General features: G+C 47.3%; 1 protein-coding gene and 1 long non-coding RNA gene across 15 annotated transcripts in view; one reads left to right on the top strand and one right to left on the bottom strand.

Moving 5' to 3' along the window:
• The window catches only part of RAPGEF1 (Rap guanine nucleotide exchange factor 1), a 134,582-nt gene that overhangs the window by 8,649 nt on the left and 105,255 nt on the right, over window positions 1-20,678 (top strand). For 4 of the 14 annotated variants that reach the window (XM_078061934.1, XM_078061930.1, XM_078061933.1 and 1 more), the window contains exon 1: window positions 13,346-13,771. The exons of 5 other annotated variants lie outside the window; for them this stretch is intronic. In XM_078061934.1, coding sequence (XP_077918060.1) covers window positions 13,708-13,771 — 64 coding nt within the window. In that variant the 5' untranslated portion in view covers window positions 13,346-13,707. Of the gene's footprint in view, window positions 1-13,344; window positions 13,772-20,678 lie in introns of those variants that run through there. 5 more of the 14 variants (XM_078061927.1, XM_078061925.1, XM_078061938.1 and 2 more) reach the window with 3 other exon arrangements.
• On the bottom strand, window positions 3,543-5,963 carry LOC144380087 (uncharacterized). Its single transcript, XR_013443872.1, has 3 exons — window positions 5,830-5,963; window positions 4,912-5,086; window positions 3,543-4,059 (listed from the first exon to the last, which is right to left on the bottom strand). It is a non-coding gene; the product is annotated as an uncharacterized LOC144380087 (long non-coding RNA).

Below are 20,678 nucleotides of genomic sequence, written 5' to 3'. Positions count from 1 at the left end.
TCCAGCCTCTCTGAGGACCGTGAAGGTGTGTCCGCATCTGTCTGCAGGGTTTTGAAGCAGCTTCTGGTTTCTCAGAGGTGACTTAAAAAGTGAATTTGCTAAAAATACTGTACGGGAATCTGCTTTGGATGTGCACAGTGCGGAGAAGCCCTTACTTAAAATAGTTCCATCCACCCACCTCCCCACCCACCCGCCGTCCACCCATGTATGTATCAATGGCTCAGTGCTCACTGAGTGCCAAGTTGTCTGCTGGGGCAGTGAAGGGTACTGAGAAGATGAGAGGCATCTGTGCCCTTAGGGAGTTGACAGTTTGGCCACCACCTGTGTTATGTGCAGGAGACTTTTGATTTAGGCTTTCATACTTTCTTGACACTCATCCATGTCGGAAGCAGTGTGAGCCTGGGCTGGAGGTCAGGAGACCTGCCTCCTGGGCCCTGGCTCTGCATGCAAGCACCGGATCGGTGCATCTCTGAGCCCTCAGGCTCCGCATCTTCGAAAAGAGAGGCTGGACTCAGTATGGAACAGTGATGGAGGCATGGGCCTCCCAGTCCTACACCTGCAGATTTGGATCCAGCTCTCCCATAGGGTGGTTGTGGGATCTTGGATGAGTCGCTTTGCCTGTGTAAGTCTCCGTTCTGTTATCTGTAAAATGAAGAAAATCATCACCATGCCTACCTTTTGGTCTTGAGGGAGGATTAAATGAGATGATGCACATAAAGCATATTAACAGAGTCTTGACACATAAGTGCTCATAAACATTAGCTTTTGTTCTTCCCTAATATCCCCTTCTGCTCTAAAATGACAGTTTCTTTAAAAAAGGTCATATGGAAGTGAAATTCAGACCTCCATGTTCACAGAAGAAGGGGATGTCTCTGGCTGTTGAGGTATTTCCTCCCAGGGTCTCTCTTTTTTTTACATTTGAGAAAGCCGAATTCCAGGGAATAGATTTTTATAACTAAGTAATAAACCTCCAAAAAGATCATTTAAGGAGGAATAGATGGGGTTTCATTTCAGCTACATGTGGCCACAGCACATGTGGGTAGATTGAGGAAAGTCCTGATTATATTCTTTTTTTTTTTTTTAAGATTTTTTATTTTTATTAAAGAGAGAGAGTACAAGCAGGGGGAGCGGCAGGTAGAGGGAGAGGAGAAGCAGGCTCCCCGCTCAGCAGGGAGCCTGATGTGGGACTCGATCCCAGGACCCTGGAATCACGACCTGGGCCGAAGGCAGCGGCTTAACCGACTGAGCCACCAAGGCGCCCCTGTCCTGATTATATTCTTAAGTCTATGTAGAAGGAACAGGCCCATCCTCATGGGTGGCAGCTTATCTCAGAGTCAGAGCAGGGCTGATTACCTGCAGGTGTAGCTTTGCTTCATCCCAAGAGACGCTGCCTCAGTTTCTCCTAGCAGGGATGACGCTCAGGATTCATTAAACCATCTCTGTTCAGCTCTGAAGGTGAAACGGTCACGGTATGGTGCGTTTGTCTTGTGACAGTTAAAATGCCACATGCCATTCGAGGTCCTCTTGTACAAGTCACTTACAAATTGCGCCAAATGCCGCAAGCAGGTCATACCCTTATTTTTCCTCCTTGATAAATTTTCACAATGAGGATAAATTGAGAAATCCTAGTGTATTTTTCTGAGTCCTCCCTCCCCTGTGCCCCCCTGGGCATCTGTGACAGGTGAGAGGAAATGTGCGTAGTCTCCGTGCGGGTTTCTCAGCATAGCTCGCTCCGAGCACAGGGCTGTTTGCAGAGAGCCCAGAGACCAGTGAGCCCGTTTCACTTTCTTTAATCGCTGGGTCCTGGAGCTACAGAACCTCTCACTTAATTAGCATAACCACACTAATTTGTGCTCCTGCCTCAGCTTGTCAGGAGTGCCTTACAAATATTAATTCTCTGAGCTCATCAGAAAGCCAAAGGCACAGATCAGAAGCATGCTTTCCTGCGTGAGCCGTCCTTGTTTTTTCTGTTCATCGGGAGCTGTCTGTATTAATTACCTTAAATGTGCAAGGTTGTAGAATGCGGTCTTTATATTTGACCAAGATAAGAATTGGGCTAGGGACCTGGCCCACATTTCAGCCCTGTGTCGCAGGGAAGCCCAGAGTTCCCCGGTTCCAGCTTGGCAGGGGAAATGCACCTACCAGTGAGGAAATTGTGTGGACTGAAATCACGGTGGGGAGCACGTCACTAGGAATGCTTGGAACTGTGGCATCTCTGGGCGATGGGGAGAGAACTGGCCTGAGCGTCTGGCACTGCCACAGGCCTCCTGTGCCCTGCGGGGCAAGCCACCGTCCCTCCCTGGACCTTGGAACTGGAGCGGTGATTCCCGAGTTTTTTAAGATCATTAAGTCCTACTAAGGATCTGGTGGGAGCTCTGTAGACCCGGTCCCCAGGGAGACAGATTCATTTATGTGCGGACATAGTTCTACCCACTCTAAATTCGTGCTACTGTAGGAGAAATAATAATTAGCAAATACTCCACGTCTTGGAAAGCTTAGAATGGAATCTCAGGTATCCAAAATAATCAGGACTTAGTTTCTCCTAGTGCATAGTGCAGTCAGACCTGGGTTCAAATAACAGTTAATAATTACATATTCCTGGAGTTTTGTGAGGGTTCCATGAGATGATGCTTCAGCATAATGTCTATGTGCATAAAAGGAGAAACCCTTTTGCCTTCTGCATGAAAACTTTTTTTAATTTACATGCAGTGAAACGACCTTCTTTTAAAGGGTGTACTGTTCTCTTGAGTTTTACCTCATCTCTACATCTGTGTAACCACCACCACAGTCAGGGTTGAGACCAGTTCCATCTTGCTCTCCCTCTCTGGTCAGACCCTTCCCCCACTCCGCCAAGCAGGGGGCCCGATGTGGGGCTTGAGCCCAGGACCCCAGGACAATGACCTGAGCTGAAGGCAGCTGCCCAACCGACTGAGCCACCCAGGCACCTCATCCAGCCCTGTAGTTTTGCCTTTTCCAAAAATATCACATAGTATGTAACTTTGGAGATCGACTTTTTTTACTCAGTGTAGTGTCTTTGAGATTCATAAAGTTGTTTTCATCAGTTTATTCCTTTTTATAGCTGAGTAGTATTCCGTTGTATGCATATAGTCAGTGTTTATCTACTTAGAATTTGACCTTGGTTAACTAGCTCTGTTTTCTGGAAATAAAGATGGCATTTGACCCACAAAAATCAAGCAACCCAATTAAAAAACTTGAGTAGACAGCTCCAAAGAAGATACACAGATGACCAATAAGCACATGAAAAGGTGCTCAGCATCATCAATCATTAGGGAAATGTAGATCAAAACCACAGATACCACCTTATACCCATTTAACATGGCTGCTTTCAAAAGAAAAAAAAATACAGGAAATAACAAGTGTTGGTGAGGATGTGTAGAAACTGGAGCCGTTAGTGCGGGCTGCCATCCTTCCACACGCACAGCTCCGGAGGCGGACCTCTGACCCTGGCTCTAGCTCGCTGAGCCTCCTGCCTCGGGTCCAGGGCACGCTGGCACTCTAGCTTTTGCCCTTCGTGTGGCATAGTGGCCACAGAGATGACATGCAGGGCCACACGGGGACGGGAAGGCCCTGAGACGACACGGAGGAAAAGAAGGGACCCAGTTACCATCAAGAACCTGGTGAACCCATCCCAGCTGAGGGGACAGTCATTGAGGAGAGAAGCCATCTAGCTTGTTCCATCCATCTGAGCGGTTCCTCATTACCTAGAGTAGAGTTTTTATCATACATCTCTCTGTAACTCCAGATCCTCTCAGGCTCACCTGTCCCCTAATCCAGCCATTGCTCCCACAGTCAGTTCTGCATAGGCTCCAACCAGTTGCGCACAGGGTCGTGTGGCCCCTCTCCCGGGCTTCTCTTTAATGCTGCAGTGTGGGAGACTGTAGAAATCTGCTTGGCAAGCACAACCCAGAAGTACCAGCGACTTAAAACTCTTTGAGGCAAACTTGGACCAGTGGAGGTGAGCACCGGTGGACAACTGCCTTCTCTTCCATCCTCAGATCAACAGTCTGAAGACAGAGTACCTGCAACTTCTCAGAAGGTCTGTGGGATTAAGGAACAGATGTTTTTTTTTTTTTTTTTTTTTTTTTTAAGTGGAGGCCACCGAGGTTGGAGGGGGCTTGAACTCACGACCCCGAGATTAAGACCTGAGTTGAGATCAAGAGTCAGATGCTTAACTGACTGAGGCACCCCAAGAACAGATCTTTTATCATGCCTCCTTATGCTTCCCTGTGCCTCATTCCTGCCCTGAGATCACACACTTCCACTCTTTAATAGTCTTTGCACATTGAAAAAAGAAAGAAAGAAAGAAATCGGAACCATTGTGGACTATTGGTGGGAATGTAAAATGGTACAGTTGCTATGGAAAACAGTATTGCAGTTCCTCGAGAAATTAAAAATAGAATTACCATATGATCCAGCAATTCTTCTGAGTATGTAGCCAAAAGAAATAAAAGCAGTATCTCAAAAAGATATTTGTACACCCAGGTTCATAGCAGCATTGTTCACAGTAGCTGAAAGTTGGAAGCAACGCAAGTGTGCACTGATGGATGAATAGGTAAAGTGTGGTGTATACATACAACGCAACATTATCCAGCCTTAAAAAGGAAGGAAATTCTGACACATGCCTCATCTGGATGAACCTTGAGGACATTGTGGCCAGATGAAATATGCCAGTCACAAAAGGACAAATACTGTAGGATTCCACTAGTACAAGATAAGAGTAATCAAAATCATAGAAACAGGAAGTAAGTAGAATGGTGGTTGCAGGGGCTGGGGGAAGGGAGAATGGGGAATTATTGGTTAACAATTAATGTTTAAGTTCAGTTTTGTAAGATAAGAAGAATCATGTGGCTGGATGGTGGTGATAGTATGCAGCAGTGTGATTATACTTACCATCGTTGAACTGTGCACTTAAAAATGGTTAAGATGGGGGCGCCTGGGTGGCTCAGTTGTTAAGCCTCCGGCTCAGGTCATGATCCCAGGGTCCTGGGATCGAGTCCTGCATTGGGCTCCCTGCTCAGAGAGCCTGCTTCTCCCTCTGCCTGCCGCTCCCCCTGCTGTGCTCTCTCTGTCAAATAAATAAATAAAATCTTTAAAAAAAATGGTTAAGATGGTAAATTTTATGTTACATGTAATTTTGCCACAATTTATAAAAAATTACTATGGTTAACATATTTCTCAGTATTTATTTACATAATCATTTAATCCTGAATGTCTTTATAAATTACATTAAGACGTCAAAACCACTATGGCGTATGACAGCTGTATTCCTGGGCAACAGTGCTCTGGTAAAAATGACTTCTGGTTTAATTAATCGCATCTGAGCTGGGAGGAACTAGAAATGGTCTGTAAACGCTGGTGGGACACCATACTTTGGGCTTCCCCGAGTACCGCGACTCCTGTAATTGGGCATGTCCCTTGAGGAGACCTGTGTGATTATGAGATGTTGGTTCCTGTGGGGCAGGCAGCTTTTAAACCAGGGTGGATCCTGTACCCACCGAATGTGGATCTTGTCGCTTTGGACCTGAGTCTCTCAGCTGCGTTAGGCTCCTTCAAGGACCCTCCCAGAGGGTGCCGTCCAGCGCTGCCCCCGGCAACCTCTCGTTCCCACCCTGTATCTGTCTGAGTAGACTGGTGCCCGGAGCGGCCCGTGGAAGTCCAGGGAGCCTGAACATCTGGTTGAGCCCCGGAGCCTGGGGGTGTTGTAGACTGGCACGTGGTGCGTGCTTAGGGCACGTCAGCTCTTAATAAAGACTCACGCCCCCCCGTGGCTTCCATCTGAGACTCCTAGATAGCACTGTCGGCACTTACCCTGAGTTGACAACCCAGGCGGCATTTACTCCAGCACCGTGTGGCGGGATTCCAGGCTATCGGCCCCATTCGTGAGAAGGTATCACTGACCTGGGGAGGGGGCGATGCTCTATGGAGAAGCAAGGTCAGGGCTTTCTCCGAGAATTTCAGGCCAGGCAGACTCTGTTAGATGAAGTGGTACTTCCGTTCGGGAGCTGCCACCTTGAGTTGCCATGACAGGGTCTGTGGTCCCGTGAGTATCATTAACATGTCTCTCTGAGTCTGGGTTGATGGGCCGTCACTTGTTGTTTTGCTGCCGTGGCACTGACGCATGTGAGACAGATTATTGATTTAATAACAGTCCTCGGGAAACAAAGAAAAAAATACATCAGCAAGAAAGATGATAAAAGAGCACACCCTGATTTCAAAAGTTAAATTGTGAAGAAATACACATCTTAGATTCAGGGAAATACAATGTGAAGCATTGATTCATTCTTTCAGCTGGTCTCTTGAGCACCTGCTGTCTGCAGTTCATGGCAGTAGATGCTGGGGACATGGTGACACATAAGCCAAGGCTCCTGCTCTCATGGAGCTCACTGCCACTGGTTCAGCCTCTCCCCTCCAGTCAACACCTAGCCTTTGATCGAAGAGTCAGACTCCGGAGCTTATAAATGTAGCTCTATTCTCGTCTCACAGTTAGGTGTCTGGACACCAGAGGAAAATTGCTTTGAGGATCACTGTGCTCATGTCGACTGTGACAGATGGGGTGATGATCACGCATTCCGGCTTACACCTGCTGTCCTGGCGTAGTTATTAATAGCATCCTCCCTATCACTCTCAGAAGTGTCCTGGTTTGGATGGGAAAACACGGAGGGAGGCATCATTTACAACTGCTGAGTTCCACATTTGTGTTGGAGAGGGTCTTGGTTTGCAGTGAGAGAACTATTTCAAAACTAGGGTCTGTTCCAACACAGGATCAAGCCCAGAGAAGCCACAGGAGGGTCAGCTGAATTTGGCTTGGGTCCCATTCTCCTTGTGGGCATCTGCCACTTCGTATGTTCCAGTCACTCAACTCATGGAAGCATCAAAATCTGGGACAGTTTGGTTTAAAAAACAATAAAAAACAATATAAAGACATTAAAAGACATTTTGGTTAAAAAAAATACAACAATCAGAATGTGTTTTTCTTATGAAAATTAGGTTAAGCAGATCTAAATTCATATTCTTTGGAGTGGCTAGAAAGGATATTAGTATTTGTGTCAAGCCTTACAGGGAAAGTTGGAAAAATAATTATATGGCAAAACTAGGTTAAGTTGGGGGATTTTGTTTTCTGTGTTGCTATAGAAAGGAGTATGGGGATTGAATTTTTGTAAGAAGCCTGATTTTTATTCAAGTGATATATTTGACGTCTAAGGAAGATAGCTGGAAAGACGGGAAGCTTTGCGTTCATACTAAATCGGTAACTTGCAGCCTGTTACGTTAGCAGGTATTGATGACAGGGTCCTCTGGGGCCAGGTGGTCCCTGTCCTGAGGACGTAGGGGTCTCCCAGAATGCTGCCCACCTTTCATAGTGGGTCTGAGACTTTAGCACCTGGAGGTGCTGGGCTCCAACCCCCGGTTTCTGATTCACTAGGTCTGGCGTTGGGCTGAGAATTGGCATTTCTAACACGCGCCCCGGTGATGCTGCTGCTGCCTGTAGGGTGGATGAGCGGGGACACCCTCTGGAGTCACTGCTTACAGTCACGTGTGGAGAGGACAGAAGGGGGTCTCAGGAATTTGGCCTAAAATGTCGTCCTCAGAATAGTAGGGGAGCGGGGAGCTGAGAGAGAACTTTCGGGCACTGATGCCGGGAACTGCGCCGCACCCCCGTTTAACCGTCTCCACAGCACTGCTGGGAGGTGGTCGTGGCCTCATTATACAGACGGGAAAGTGAGGCCCAGGAAGGTGTGTATGGGACTTGCCCAGCTGGTCTGTGGGAGAGCTGGGCTGAAGCCGCTGCTCGGTACCGAAACCCTTACAAAATGCGTCAGAGAGTGAAGATGATTCTAGTAATACAAGCACGAGTGAACGGCAAGAGAAGGACCGTGTTGACACCACTTCTCCTTGGCAGTCCATGCTTTTGTCCGCAGTATTAGGAGGTAAACAGCGGCGGTCTAATTAGCTCTGACAAGATGGCCAGAAGATTGGCAGGGATGAAGAAACTCTTTGATGAGTCTCACACCAAATGGATATTGTGCCTCGGAATATTAGCTAATTAATTAGGTTGATATATTAGTCATCATTAGCAAGACATTTTAAAACTACGCATCTGGAACTTGAAGACCAAACACAAAAATTTAAATGAAGTTTGAAGTCACCCAGTGTTCACTGTAGGACTTTAAACACACGGTGGTAAATGTTCCCAAGCTTCTCGTGAGCTGCCTCACTGTATGCGTGTGCCCTAGTGACATGAAGACACAGCCATCTCAGCCCTCCTTTTCTGGAGCCTCTCTTCCAAATTCAATTTGGAACGTTCTAGGGCGGAGTCCTCGGATTTCTTCCTCAGCAGTCTTAGGCCCATGTCTTTAAGTGCCATCTAAATACTGGTCATTTCCAAAATGTCTATTTCCAGCCCCAAACTCTCCCCTGAATACAGACTGCCCACCTACTGTCCCCTCGGATGTCTCGAAAGCTCAGAGCTCATGGTTCTCCCCTTCACCCCCTGTCTAACTGGCACCCCTGGGGTGCCCATGACAGTAAATAATGCCATTTTTGACCTATTTGTTCAGGCTCAGAAATCGTGGAGTTGTCCCTGACTCCTCTCCCAGCCCATGTCCCTAAGTCCCCTCGGTTGCTTTTGATGTACCTGCCTTCTCCCTGCCGCTTATTCCAGGCCACTGCCGTCTCTCCTGGACCACAGACGCCCCTCCTAACTGGCTTCTTAGTTTCCACTCCTGCCTCACCATCGTCCAGTCTTTATTCAACTGCCAGAGCGTTCGGCAGATCGAATCAGGCCTATTCACAGTTGTCAAATAGCTTCCTCTCACGTTGGGGGGTCAGGCCGCGGTCCTTACCAGGGCCGCTGGCACCCTATCGTCTGGCCCCCTAGCAGGCTTTTGAGCTTTTCCTTCAAGTGTTCCTGGAATATACCAAGTTTACTCCTGCCTCGGGGCCTTTGCACTCACTGTTCATTTCCCCGGCTAGTGCGGTGTGCCTCCCGAGAGCCTGTGGTCGGCAGCCGTGTCCAAAGGCGGCGTCTGTCGTTCGCTGGCTATGTGCCTTGGAGAGTTCTCAGCCCTCCTCCTCTTAAAATCCGATTTCTCATTAGAGAAGTGGAGCCAGCGTTTGGGTGGATGTGCCTTCCTGACGGGAAGCACTGAGACCCTAAGTGCCCACGAACCCAGGGCTGCTGTTCTGTGTGTGTTTGTGCCCTGACTCCTTCCGGCTCTTGTTTGCCTGTCACTCAGAGGGGCCTCTCCGACCCCGGGGGCTGAGGTAGCTCTCCTGGCACTGTCCCCTCACTGGCCCCTCAGCCCAGCCTTTTCTTCTCCTTTCTTTTAACGTTGCATTTGTTTGCTGCTTTTTTGGTGATCTTTTCCCTCATTAGGAGGGAAGCTCCTGTCAGGTGCTGTTTCTCCAGAGCCCAGAGGGTGCCTGGCCTATAGCTGAAGCTCATTTTTGAGCTGATTTTTGTTGAATGAGTGGTTAAAGGCACATGTTGGATGTGGGCTCAGCCTCTTACTGGACAGGGGTGTGCTTCTCGAAGAGCTCAGAGAGCGTAACGAGGGCTGACTCCCCCGTGCCCATCCAGCTCAGGGTAGAGGCTGTAGCGAGTCAGTTGCTTAGTCAGGTTGGGTGACTCTGTCTCTGGAAGTCAGGAGCTGTCGAGGGCAGGAGGCAACAGATCCTGGAGGGCCGGTGGAGGGGGCGGGAGCCTTTGCGCAGTGAGGGCTTTGCCTCGACTGCCGCTGTTGTGGTGCGAGCAAAGCAGAGGCTGTGGGACCCCATTATGGTTGCCCGCTGAGAGTCCGCTGGACGTTGACTGTGGGACCCCGTTATGGTTGCCCGCTGAGAGTCCGCTGGACATTGACTGTGGGACCCCGTTATGGTTGCCCGCTGAGAGTCCGCTGGACGTTGACTATTTGGTTTCCGTGGCTTAGCTGGAAAGGAAGGAGGCGAGGCACAGGGCCGGCAAGCAGGAGTGGGTTTGGGCATGATATTGAGTCCTTGGCCAAAGTAAAGGCCCCAGAGTGGGGAATGTGGGACACTAAGATGGGAAAGGTCATTTGGGGGCCAGACTCCACAAGGCGTCGAATGCCAGGCCAGGCACTTGAGAATTCCTCCTGTAGGTATTCTGGGAAGCGTCAAAAGTTTCGGAAGTGTTCTCCACACATATTTAGACTTTTCCTGAGTATTCTAAATATCATGAAATAAGTGGCAGAGAGGAAAATGACTATTGTTCACTTAAAAAAATAGTTTGTCTCATTTCCCAGTGGAATTATATAATTAGGGGTGTAGGCTTTCTTCCTTTCATGTCCTGTGGGCTAGATTTTATTCCCGGACCAATCCTGACTTTGAAGAACAACAAATGAACAGCTTCTTGAGAAGGCCGGGTGCTGGTTTAGCACTGAGGGGCCTGCTGTGATGGCCCTCTCTGTAGTGACCCAGCAGGCCTCACTAAGGTCCTCAGCACCCACATGGCCGTCTCATGAGGATGCCTTGGAACCAGAGGCTCTGATCCCCTGTATTTGGCAGGTTAGGTTAGACCCGAAGAAAGATGGTGCAGCTGACTTTACAATTCATGTCTGTGGAGTGTCTCTTCTAGGCCTGCCCGAACAGGAACAAAGTAGCCTTGTTTTGGTACAGTATCAATATTCAGTGAGGTTTAGTACTTTGTTGTTGTTGACACACCCCTGCCAGAAATAAGGCAGTGGCTAGATGTGGAAAAACACCAGACTGGGAGTCTGTGATTTGGGCTCTCTGCCTGTCTGTGAAACCTTGGGGAAATGTCTCCCTCTGTGGATCTCAGTTTCCTCATTTTGGAATGTGAGGGTTGGACTGACTTTGTGCTTCTTAACCTTTGGAACTCTTTTTGTTTTTGTTTTTGAGAGACAGAGATCACGAGAGGGGGTGGGGCGGGGGGGGCAGGGCAGAGGGAGAGGAAGAGAGAATCCCAAGCAGACTCTTGCTGAGCATAGAGCCCGAAGCAGGGCTCCATCTCAAGACCCTGAGATCACGACCTGAGCCAAAACCAAGTCTTACACCTAACCGACTCCACCACCCAAGCGCCCCTTAACCTTTGGGACTCTTTGAGACTTTGATGAAATCCATGGACTTTTCTTCCCCCAAATTGAACACTCGTGGTTTGGCCAACACTTTAGGAACCCCTGAAGCTCATGAGATGACCTATAAGGCCCTGCCCCCGGCTCTACCTCCCCACATTCGTGTACCTCCACCTACAGCAGGGCCTTTGCACGTGCTGCCCTGCACAAAACGCTCTTCACCCCTTTGCTTGGTCAACTTTTGCTCATCCTCTGAGTCTCACCCTTCCCTGACCTCCTAGATTAGATTAGGTTGCCCGGCTAGACATGTTTCCCTTACCCTGAACTTCTCAGCACTGATCACAGTGGTAACTAAGTGAGCCCTAGCACATGTCATCTGGCTCTCCCTACGCTCAGTGTTGATATTTACTGGGTGACTCTGTGAGGTCCCTCCGGCCGTGACATTCTGTGACTGATCTCTGAATATATGAGTGTGTTGTAAGAAAATACCAATCGGTGCTTCTTGTGACACACAGCACAAGATGTGCCTTTGCCTTGGATGAGTTCCTCTGGGGCTGAGCAGGGAAGTCACTTCAAAGCGGGGCCTAGAGGGCTCAGAAGACTGGCTCCCAGACTTTCTGCCTTAGTGTTCTGCTGGGCCTGACCTCCAGGCTGGTCATTCCCCTTTGTTTATGTCCTGGACTGAGCTGGAACTCCCACTTGGAGCCTTCCCACAGTGCTTGGCGCTTCCTCATATTGTTGTATTTTTCTCCAGAGGGGAAGTGACCAACATCAGACTTTCCTCCTAGCAGACAAAGTCCATGTACCAAGCCTCGTGTCAGCTCTTGGGCACCTGTCTCTGTCTCCTTGCCTCTGGGGGAGGTGAATGTGCACAGTACAGCAATCACTTGCTTTTCCCATGATTTCTCTCTTAATTTCCCTCAAGAAGTGATCGGTGCCCTGCAGGACTCCCTGACTCACGTTCCTTCTGAATCCAGTAGTGTCTTGTATGGAGGGGAGGGTTCTCTGTAAAATGTCTCATTCAAAACTTCGGTCGTCACATATTACCTCCCTGGTTTAGGTCACTTTCCACAATCGAAATGTGATTCTGATGGTACAAATGTTGTAAATGAAACTTTATTTGCACTAAAGGAATGAGTTGTTTACCAGAATATTGCAGCAGATCTTACTCTGATATGGGGAGGAAAAATCCCTTGTGAGAGTAAATAATTTTTCTTTAACATATCTAGAGCTGGATGTTTACAGATAATGAAATAATAAAAACAGCAAGAGTAGCTGTTCTTTAAGAGGGTCTGCTGTGTGCCAGGCACTTCTTCAATATCATATTTAACCTTTAAACTGCCCTGTGAAGTAGGCAGCATGATTTTACACATGTTGCATAAGTGAAAAAAATCAGGTCCAGAGAGGTTAAGTTCTTGTCCCAAAGGTGCCCAGCTGGGAAATGCCCACAGAGATTCGGATCAGGCCAGCTTCCCTCCAGGACCAGCACCTTCCCCCCGCTCTCCTACCTTCTCCAGTCATGAGGAAATGGGTGGCGGCTTTCCTAGCCAAGGATAGAAATGGAGCTGGATCCAGCCGTCTCACCAGCTCTGTAGCCCTGATCCACTCCTGGTCCCATCTGTGGAACAGGGGAGGAGTTTGGTGGGCCTTGCCCTTCTGTGAGTGATTTGGGCTTGTGGTAGTGATACCTCAAGGAGTAACTGATAGCATGTGGCCAAGTAGGATGTGATTCGAAGCAGTACCTACGTCCACGGCATCCTTGAAGCATTAATGCAAAACATGGACCACATCATCCTGGCCGTGCGGGGAGCGTTCTACTTCTGGTAGCGTTTCATTGTTGATTCATCTCATCTGTTAAGAGTCCCATGTTGCCTCCCTAACGTGTGGACTGGAGATGGGTCCCTTGCCACATAACCTAACCTAACCTAACAGTGCTTTCTTGAGAAAATGCATCTCAATTTAGAAACAGTTGATTTACTGATGAACCTTACAAATGAACTAGAAATTTCCTTGAGAGAACAGCGCTGAAATGAGGACCTTGTGGTTCAGCTGCTTCTCAAGTAATCATGGCCTCCCCAAATGATTCAGATGTAAACTTTCTGGGGGTAGTAAAGATAAATAGAATAGCCTGTTCTTAAGAATTCCTGACTAAATCTTGGCTTGGAAAATGTTTCTCACGGCACACCCCAAATTGGTCCATTTCTAGCTTTCAGCTCTCTGACCACCTGATTCCCCACTCCTCCCCCAAGGAAAGGCAGCATTGAAAGTGTTTGGAAATGCAGTTCACTCTGAGGCTGCTGCTGTGCCGATGAGTAATAGAGTGTCAAAGGAAGGCCAAGGAAGAGCTTCCTAATATAGACGGACGGACGGATGGGGACGGAGACCCACCCGTAGGTCGATAACAAGCCTTTTCTTCTAGCTTCCTCCCTGGGACTGAAGGGAGTTTGAAAGGCAGGAGGCAAGGACGGCTCTGAGCAGAATTCAGGCTTTTCTTGGAAGGGTTTGCCAGGACTTGCTGCTGCTGGGTGATTGGGATGTGGGAGAGATGAAGGCCCTTTCAGCCGGTGCCTCGGTCCTTACTCACTGTTCAGTGAAGACACCTAGGCTTGGAAGGGCCCTGTGAGCCCCTTACTTTAGAATGGGCAATGCTGCTGAGAAACAGAAGCCCCGGAAACGAAGCCGTCTGTGCCCTTGGAAGCAAGGTAAGCAGGCCCTGGGCTTCGGCTCCTGAAGGAAGGAGGCAGCTTTGCACTGGGATATTTTGGCTCCGAACCAAAGCTAGAACTGCTTGGGAAACACCTTCCATGCCAGAAAGCTCTGCAGGTCAGCATAGTTTAAAGAAAATGGACAGACAGCTCTCCCAAGGAATAAAATGATTCGGATCTCAATGTGATATCACAGCTTGGCTGAGAATGAAGTTCGGCTTGAGGTTTGTGTTCAGTGCAGCATGTGTCCGTTGATTGAACATTTTCAGCTTTAAAAAATATCCCAAATAAAAATTTTGATATCCAGGGACGCCTGGGTGGTTCAGTCGTTGGGCGTCTGCCTTCGGCTCAGGTCATGATCCCAGGGTCCTGGGATGGAGCCCCACATCGGGCTCCCTGCTCCGCGGGAAGCCTGCTTCTCCCTCTCCCTCTCCCCCTGCTTGTGTTCCCTCTCTCGCTGTGTCTCTCTCTGTCAAATAAAAAAAAAAATTTTTTTTTTAAATTTTGATATCCAGGAGTTTGAATCTTTTGTAACAGTTTGGTGAGAGAATGTTATTAATAGCTTTTAAATATATAGCATCTTTCTTCCAAAGAATTCAGAGTGTTTTCTGTAAGAAATCTCATGTTTGCCCATCCTAGACGCCCCTGGTGCTGGCCAGCATCCACCGACACCCACTGTGTGTCTCTTAGGGCTTGTGTTAGCGTCAGCTCCGGGGAGGAGGAAGCCAGGGGGACCACGGGCACTGCCGTGGTGCGCTTGAAACTGGGGGCCCATGTAACCGTGTCCCAGGGCCATTTGGCCTTCCAGCCGCCCCCGGCTGCCTTTTTCACTGTCATTAACCCCGCAGGCCAGCCCTTGGCCTTCCGGACTCCAGGTCTTGGCTCTTACACCTCCACTTGTCACCTTTAAAAGCAGAGCCAGCACTCAACCCACAGCAAGACAGTTTGACTGCAACTGTACCGTATGGGTGTGTGTTTACGCGGAAAATATAACCTGGAGGAGAACATACGGAAATGTTAACAGCAGTTATCTTTTGTGGTCCGGTTATGGGTAGTTTGTCTTTTTAAAAGGGAGAAGTAGGTAGGCTGCTAATTTCATGTCAAGTTCCTGCGCCTCTGACTTTCCATCAGTCATTCTGTCTCCCATGTTACCGTGAAACAAGTATTCCCCAGCGGTCTTTGGGTCCTGGTTTGAACAAAACAGTGATAAAGACATTTGGGGGACCGTTCAGGAAATTTGATATGAACTGGGTTGTAGATGATATCTGGGGACTGTTGCTTATTTTATTATGTCCGATAATGGTAATGAGTCATACAGGAGAATATCTTTCTTCGGATAGTCATGCTGAAGTATTTAGGGGGAAGGGTTATACTGTTTGTAATTTTACTCCAAAATGGTTCAGGTGAATGAGTGCATACATACATACAGAGAAGCAAAATAGGGTAAGTTTAACACACGTCAGAATCCAGGTAATGGATATATGAGATTTGTTATACTTTCTTTCATGTATTTTTACTAATGGGGGGACCCATTAAAAAAATGGTTGCTGGTTGCATCATAGTACTGTATCCTTCAGAAGAATGAATCTTAGCAGACATGTTCTTTCCGGAGGTGGGTCCGGATCCAGCACTCTTACTCAGTGCCACGTGAGCTGGTATCTCTAGCCACCAATAAGAAAATCGTCATAAAAATCTGGTAACTCAGAAGCACCACTTATTATAACAGGAATTTAATATATTTACTTTCAGATAGTCTCTGGTTTTCCTTAGAAAAATGTATAAGAGTTAAAACTTCTTGAAATTTCCATTGGAAGCAGCTGAGTTTACAGACAAAATTAAAGCCAGCCTCTGTGTTTTATTCTGCAGTTTGTGCATTTGTGTTCAGTAGTTCCAGCAGAGGAGTTGTGGGAGCACGGTGAGTGATAGCTGGCATTGCAGGGTCCACGGTAAGTTGGGGTAAAAGAAGGAGCAGCTCCCTGCCCTGATTTCTAAGTCTGCATGGATCCCCTTAACCAGGAGTATGTCTTGGCCAGTGTCAGGATTTGTTTGTTTGTGCAGATTAGACCCTGGGATAGCAGTTTGTCTCCCTAATCCAGAGTCCAGTGAAGCCCTGCCAAGGACTCAAAGTAGCAAGGGCGTGGAGTGGTCTTTCCTAGTTTATCTCTGTCTTTAATGGTTGTTGATGTTTTGGAAATAGGATTTTAGAGCAGTATTTAGGAACCAAATTTAGTGAATCCCAGACACGACTGTGACCCTGATCTGAGTACGTTTTCCGTAGTCCACACTCAACATGACTGTGAAATCTCAGCGTGTGACTGATGACTCCAGGCTCCAACGCAAAACAACATGGCGTCAGTGTCTGCTTTTGGGGCAAGTGAACGGTAAACACATCTTTGTGTGCATTTGATACGAACAGCCCAGGCTGCCCCTGACTTCTCCATCCTGTCTGTTGCCGAGTAGTGGTAGGGGCTCCTGGGAATACAGACTTTAACCAGAGTCAGATATTTGTGATTAGGAAGGTCAAGCCCAGAATACATTCCGAAAGCAAATTGAAAGGAAATCGTTATCTGCGCTTTAGGTCATTTACATTTCTGTTTCCAGGTTGTGCGCCTGGAAAGTTGAAAAATTAAAGTGACAGAATACTAGTTAAAAAACATAAATCGTACCACCTCTGCCGGCTGTCCCCCTAAGGAGCATTTTATGCCTGGCAGAGAAATGTCTCTGTAATGATTTTAAACAGTGTGCCATGTGCACCCTTTGAGGGGACTCACATTATGCTATTTCTTATTGTTTTTCTCATAGCTCTCAGAACCCAAAACATAAGGAGAAAGCAGCACTGCTCTTTTTGGTTTTACAATACCGGGTGCTTGCAGTGGTTGATAAATGTGAGTCTTCTGTAATAGCACAGTGAGTCCTAGCCGACCCCATGCCAAAAAAAAAAAAGAAAGAAAGAAAGAAAGAAAAGAATGGGAGGTCGGAGAAGGCAGTGGCTTCCAGCGTGATCCTGGGAGGCCAGCCGGCCAGAGGTCTGCCCCACACTTGCTGTCCGACCTTGAGCGCTCGGGTTTTGTAATCCCAGATCACCTCATTCCCCCACTGCACCCACCTCCCACGGCTTCTCCAAATGACTGTGTTTTCCTGTGTGATTTCCTTATAGCCCTCACCACAGGTATTTTTTTATTGATCTGTTTATATACTACCTGATTGTAAACCGCCTGAGGGCTGCCTGTCGTGGTCGTTGGTTGTTACCGGGTGCCCTCCGTGAGTGCACTCGGTGACGAAACGTGCTCCCTGGCTGTGTTACCACGGCTATAAGTGAGGTACGAACGGGGAGCCTGGTTCCTGGTGTGTGGTAGGTGCTCAGTAAATGCCAGCTACCAGTGCTGGCGGGCGTATGGTGGTTACGTGGACCTGGAAATGCTCATTCATTGTCTTTCTCGGCTCAAAGAGGAGACATGGGGGTTGAAAATAGGTACACCTTCCTCTATTCCACAGCAGTTCTGAATTTACAAAGAGTGAATCTATTGATGGTTGTTCACATTTGCAAAAGATTGCTTTACAAAAAGCACTTAAATCATAGTGAACATTTAGTTGCTGATTCATTGAACCAGGCACCTGGTGAAACCTTCCATTTAGAGCTAAATTGAACTCCGAAGTACACCTATAATCCTGCCCTCTCAGAAGACTTGTTCATTGGTTCTTCTTGAGAATTAATTTGAAGGGTTGCTTACAATGGTCATTTTGGCTCCTGGGAGTATAACACAGGCAGAAGTTTCCTGGGGAATTAAAAATTGCAGCAGTAATTGCAAATTGAATTGTTATCTCCTTCAGAAATCCCGGCAGCTTGGGGCCATACCAGCCTGGTAAATGGAAATGTTGATGATTTACATGTTTGTACACAGTTGGGCGTGAGCGAATGAAATTAACACCCTCAGTGGAAGAGCTGGGAGGAAAAGTGTCTTTCCCCAGGGCTGACTGGGGGCTGACTGAGGGGGAAGGAGATTGGCTGGCTGGGGTGGGGGTGGGGGTAGGGAGTCCGGGATTTGCATGAATTCCTCTCGATCCCTGGTCCCTCTGCTGGGGCAAAGACAGCATTGTTTGGATTCCAGTCAGCAGTGGTGTTGAGACTTGCCACTGCAAGCTAGGTAGTGAAGAAGCATCCGGGGCCTCTGGATGCCTGTGTGCCAGGTGATTAATACTGATGGCTTTTCTGGCCAAAGCTGAAGCCGGCCCGCCTCCCACCATCCATTTTCTGGTCTTTTTTCCATTGCTTTGGGGCCACAGTGGTGTCTGGTGTCGGCCTCTCAGCCAGGACACCAGAAAGCACAAGGGCTGGGTGCTGCCCTCGGGCCACCCAGCTCAGTGCCTTCTAGGTGAGTGAGGCGGGCCACGTGACTTCACGTTTCCAAGCCCATTTCCTGGTCTCTACTTGAGATTAACAAGAACGTGTGCCTCGAAAGGCTGTTGAGAGAATTAGATGAGATAATACAGCCCTTAGTGGACAGCAAGCACTTAATGAATGATAGTGATTCTTGTTACTGTACATCCATGCATGTGGATCATGGGCCTGGCTCTGTTGCAGCCCCAACTAGCCGTGTGAGTTTGCCTAATTCTGCCTGTTTCCTTCTCTCGGTGTAAGAGAGTGCATGTCAGCTGATCACAGAGGTGCTTGTGAGGTCTGAGTCAGTGACCATCTGCACTGGCCACTGCCGTTCCCGTCTGCAAGCTCTCTGGGGGTTCCGTGTCTGGAGTAGGCATCAGTTATGCCGAGCACCGTGGGCACAGGGACTTTTATGGCGTTGAAGTTCTCTGAAAATGGTTATTGCAGGACCCACCGCAATCGAACTATTCCTACTTAACTAGGGTATTAAACTAATCAGGACTGTCCATTTTCCTGTTCTGAGTACTGTGGTGTTGAAATGTTTTTTTCATAATGACATTGTGATTAGGAGCTTGGAATCTGGAGCCTGGATGCCAGGGTCGAATATTTGCTCCTCCACTTGCTAGTTGGCTGATCTTGCATGAGTTGGTTAACTTCCAGACCTCATTTTTCTCATCTGTAAATAGTACCTGTAAAGTGCTTAGGACAACTCCTGGCACATAAGTGTTTATTATTGGTGTTATTTTTAGGTTAAATACAGAGGAATTACCTTTTAATTGAAAAGATGGTACTTTATTAAAGGTTAGAAAAAATGGGCAGATGCAAAAAAGAAAATGCATGTTGCATGTGTCTAAATCTAAAGGGCCTGAACCATAGTGAGCAGAAGAGTGAGCTGTTACTATTAATCTTTTCCAGAGCTGCTGCACATGCATGCATATTTTTCAGAGTTGTGATCATGTGCAAGTCATTTTTTTATTTCATGCTTTTGTGTGGTCTTCATTAGCTACTGTAATGACTGTAACATTTCCATTATGTCAATATTCCATAACTTATTAAATCATTTACCTGCTGCTGACTATTGAAATTATTTCCCCTTTTTGCTGTTATAAGCGAGGCAATGATAAGTAGCTTCATTCATATATATTTGTGATTCTGTTGCATGATTTCCTTAGGATAAGACCCCAGTGTAAAATTCCCAAGCCAGGAATGTGGGAATAGCTTGCAGGCTCTAGGGGATGTACCTGTCAGCGTCTTCACGAGTGATCAGTTTATCTGTTAGCCGCAAGCACCTCAGCACTGAGTATTACCATTTTGAAATTGTTTCTCTTGTAAAACTTACATTTACTAATGCCATAATGATGAGTTACCTAATGGCATGGGGCTCAGAGATGGGCATGGGAAGTTCAAAACCCATTATCAGTGTTAAGAATCTGGTTTTGGGGGCGCCCTGGTGGCTCAGTCCTTAAGCGTCTGCCTTTGGCTCAGGTCATGATCCCAGGGTCCTGGGATCGAGCCCCGCATCGGGCTCCCTGCTCCGCGGGAAGCCTGCTTCTCCCTCTCCCACTCCTCCTGCTTGTGTTCCCTCTCTCGCTGTCTCTCTGTCAAATAAATAAATAAAATCTTAAAAAAAAAAAAGAATCTGGTTTTGTTTTAAGATTGTTTTTCTCATAGTCCTTTGCATGGAACTTGGCTCATCCTCTTTCAAGTGCTGAGTTTCATAGAAAAGAGGCATGAGATTTTATTTAAGAATAGCCATTTACCATCACAACTTTTTGTCTCCTGGCTCCCAGGGAGCAGTGAGTATTAAATAATTCAGTTAACTCATGTGAAAGGGACAGAGTGAGCCCACAAGAGTTGTTAACATTGTTAGTGTAATGATTACCGTTAGGCAGTGTGACTAATGACCCAGCTCTTCTTCCTCTCTGCTTCTGTAGGGCTCACTCCCCTACCATTTTCTCCCAACTGCTTGCATATGATGGGCCACCAACTCAATTGTTGTTAAAATCGGCATACTGCTATTAAACGGCATGTTGCCAAGGTGGTTTGAATCAACAGGCTTCGGGGTGTTAGAGTAAATATAGTGGACAAAGGTGATGTCCGAGCCTGTTCATCGGCGAGGCTCTAAGCCATGGTTGGATGTGACCATAAATGGGGTGGGAGAAAAAGAGTTTTTGAAGCAGCGTTTATTTACCATGCTAATGGAATCACAGATGCCTTGAGCTAGAAGAGAATGATAAAAAAAATTTCTAAAATGATTCCCTAGTTTAACCAATGAAGAAATTGAAGCTTAGAGAAATGAGGTAACTTGTCTCAAGTCCTGCGGCTAGTTTGTGGCTTGTCCCCCCTGTGTTAGGATAGTGACATACCAGGGGTGTAATAATATGTGTAGTAAAGATACAGAGCAGCACAACATATTGTGTATATTATGATTGTGTATTTTGTGTCTAATATATTTTCATGCTATAGAATATATGTTCAATACATTGTATATATGATACATTACTATATCATATGGATGGCATT

This window comes from Halichoerus grypus, chromosome 14 (assembly GCF_964656455.1).
Source record: "Halichoerus grypus chromosome 14, mHalGry1.hap1.1, whole genome shotgun sequence".
Lineage (NCBI taxonomy): Eukaryota > Metazoa > Chordata > Mammalia > Carnivora > Phocidae > Halichoerus > Halichoerus grypus.
The sequence above is the reverse complement of the archived record's forward strand: the minus strand, read 5'-3'. Positions and strand labels throughout refer to the sequence as shown.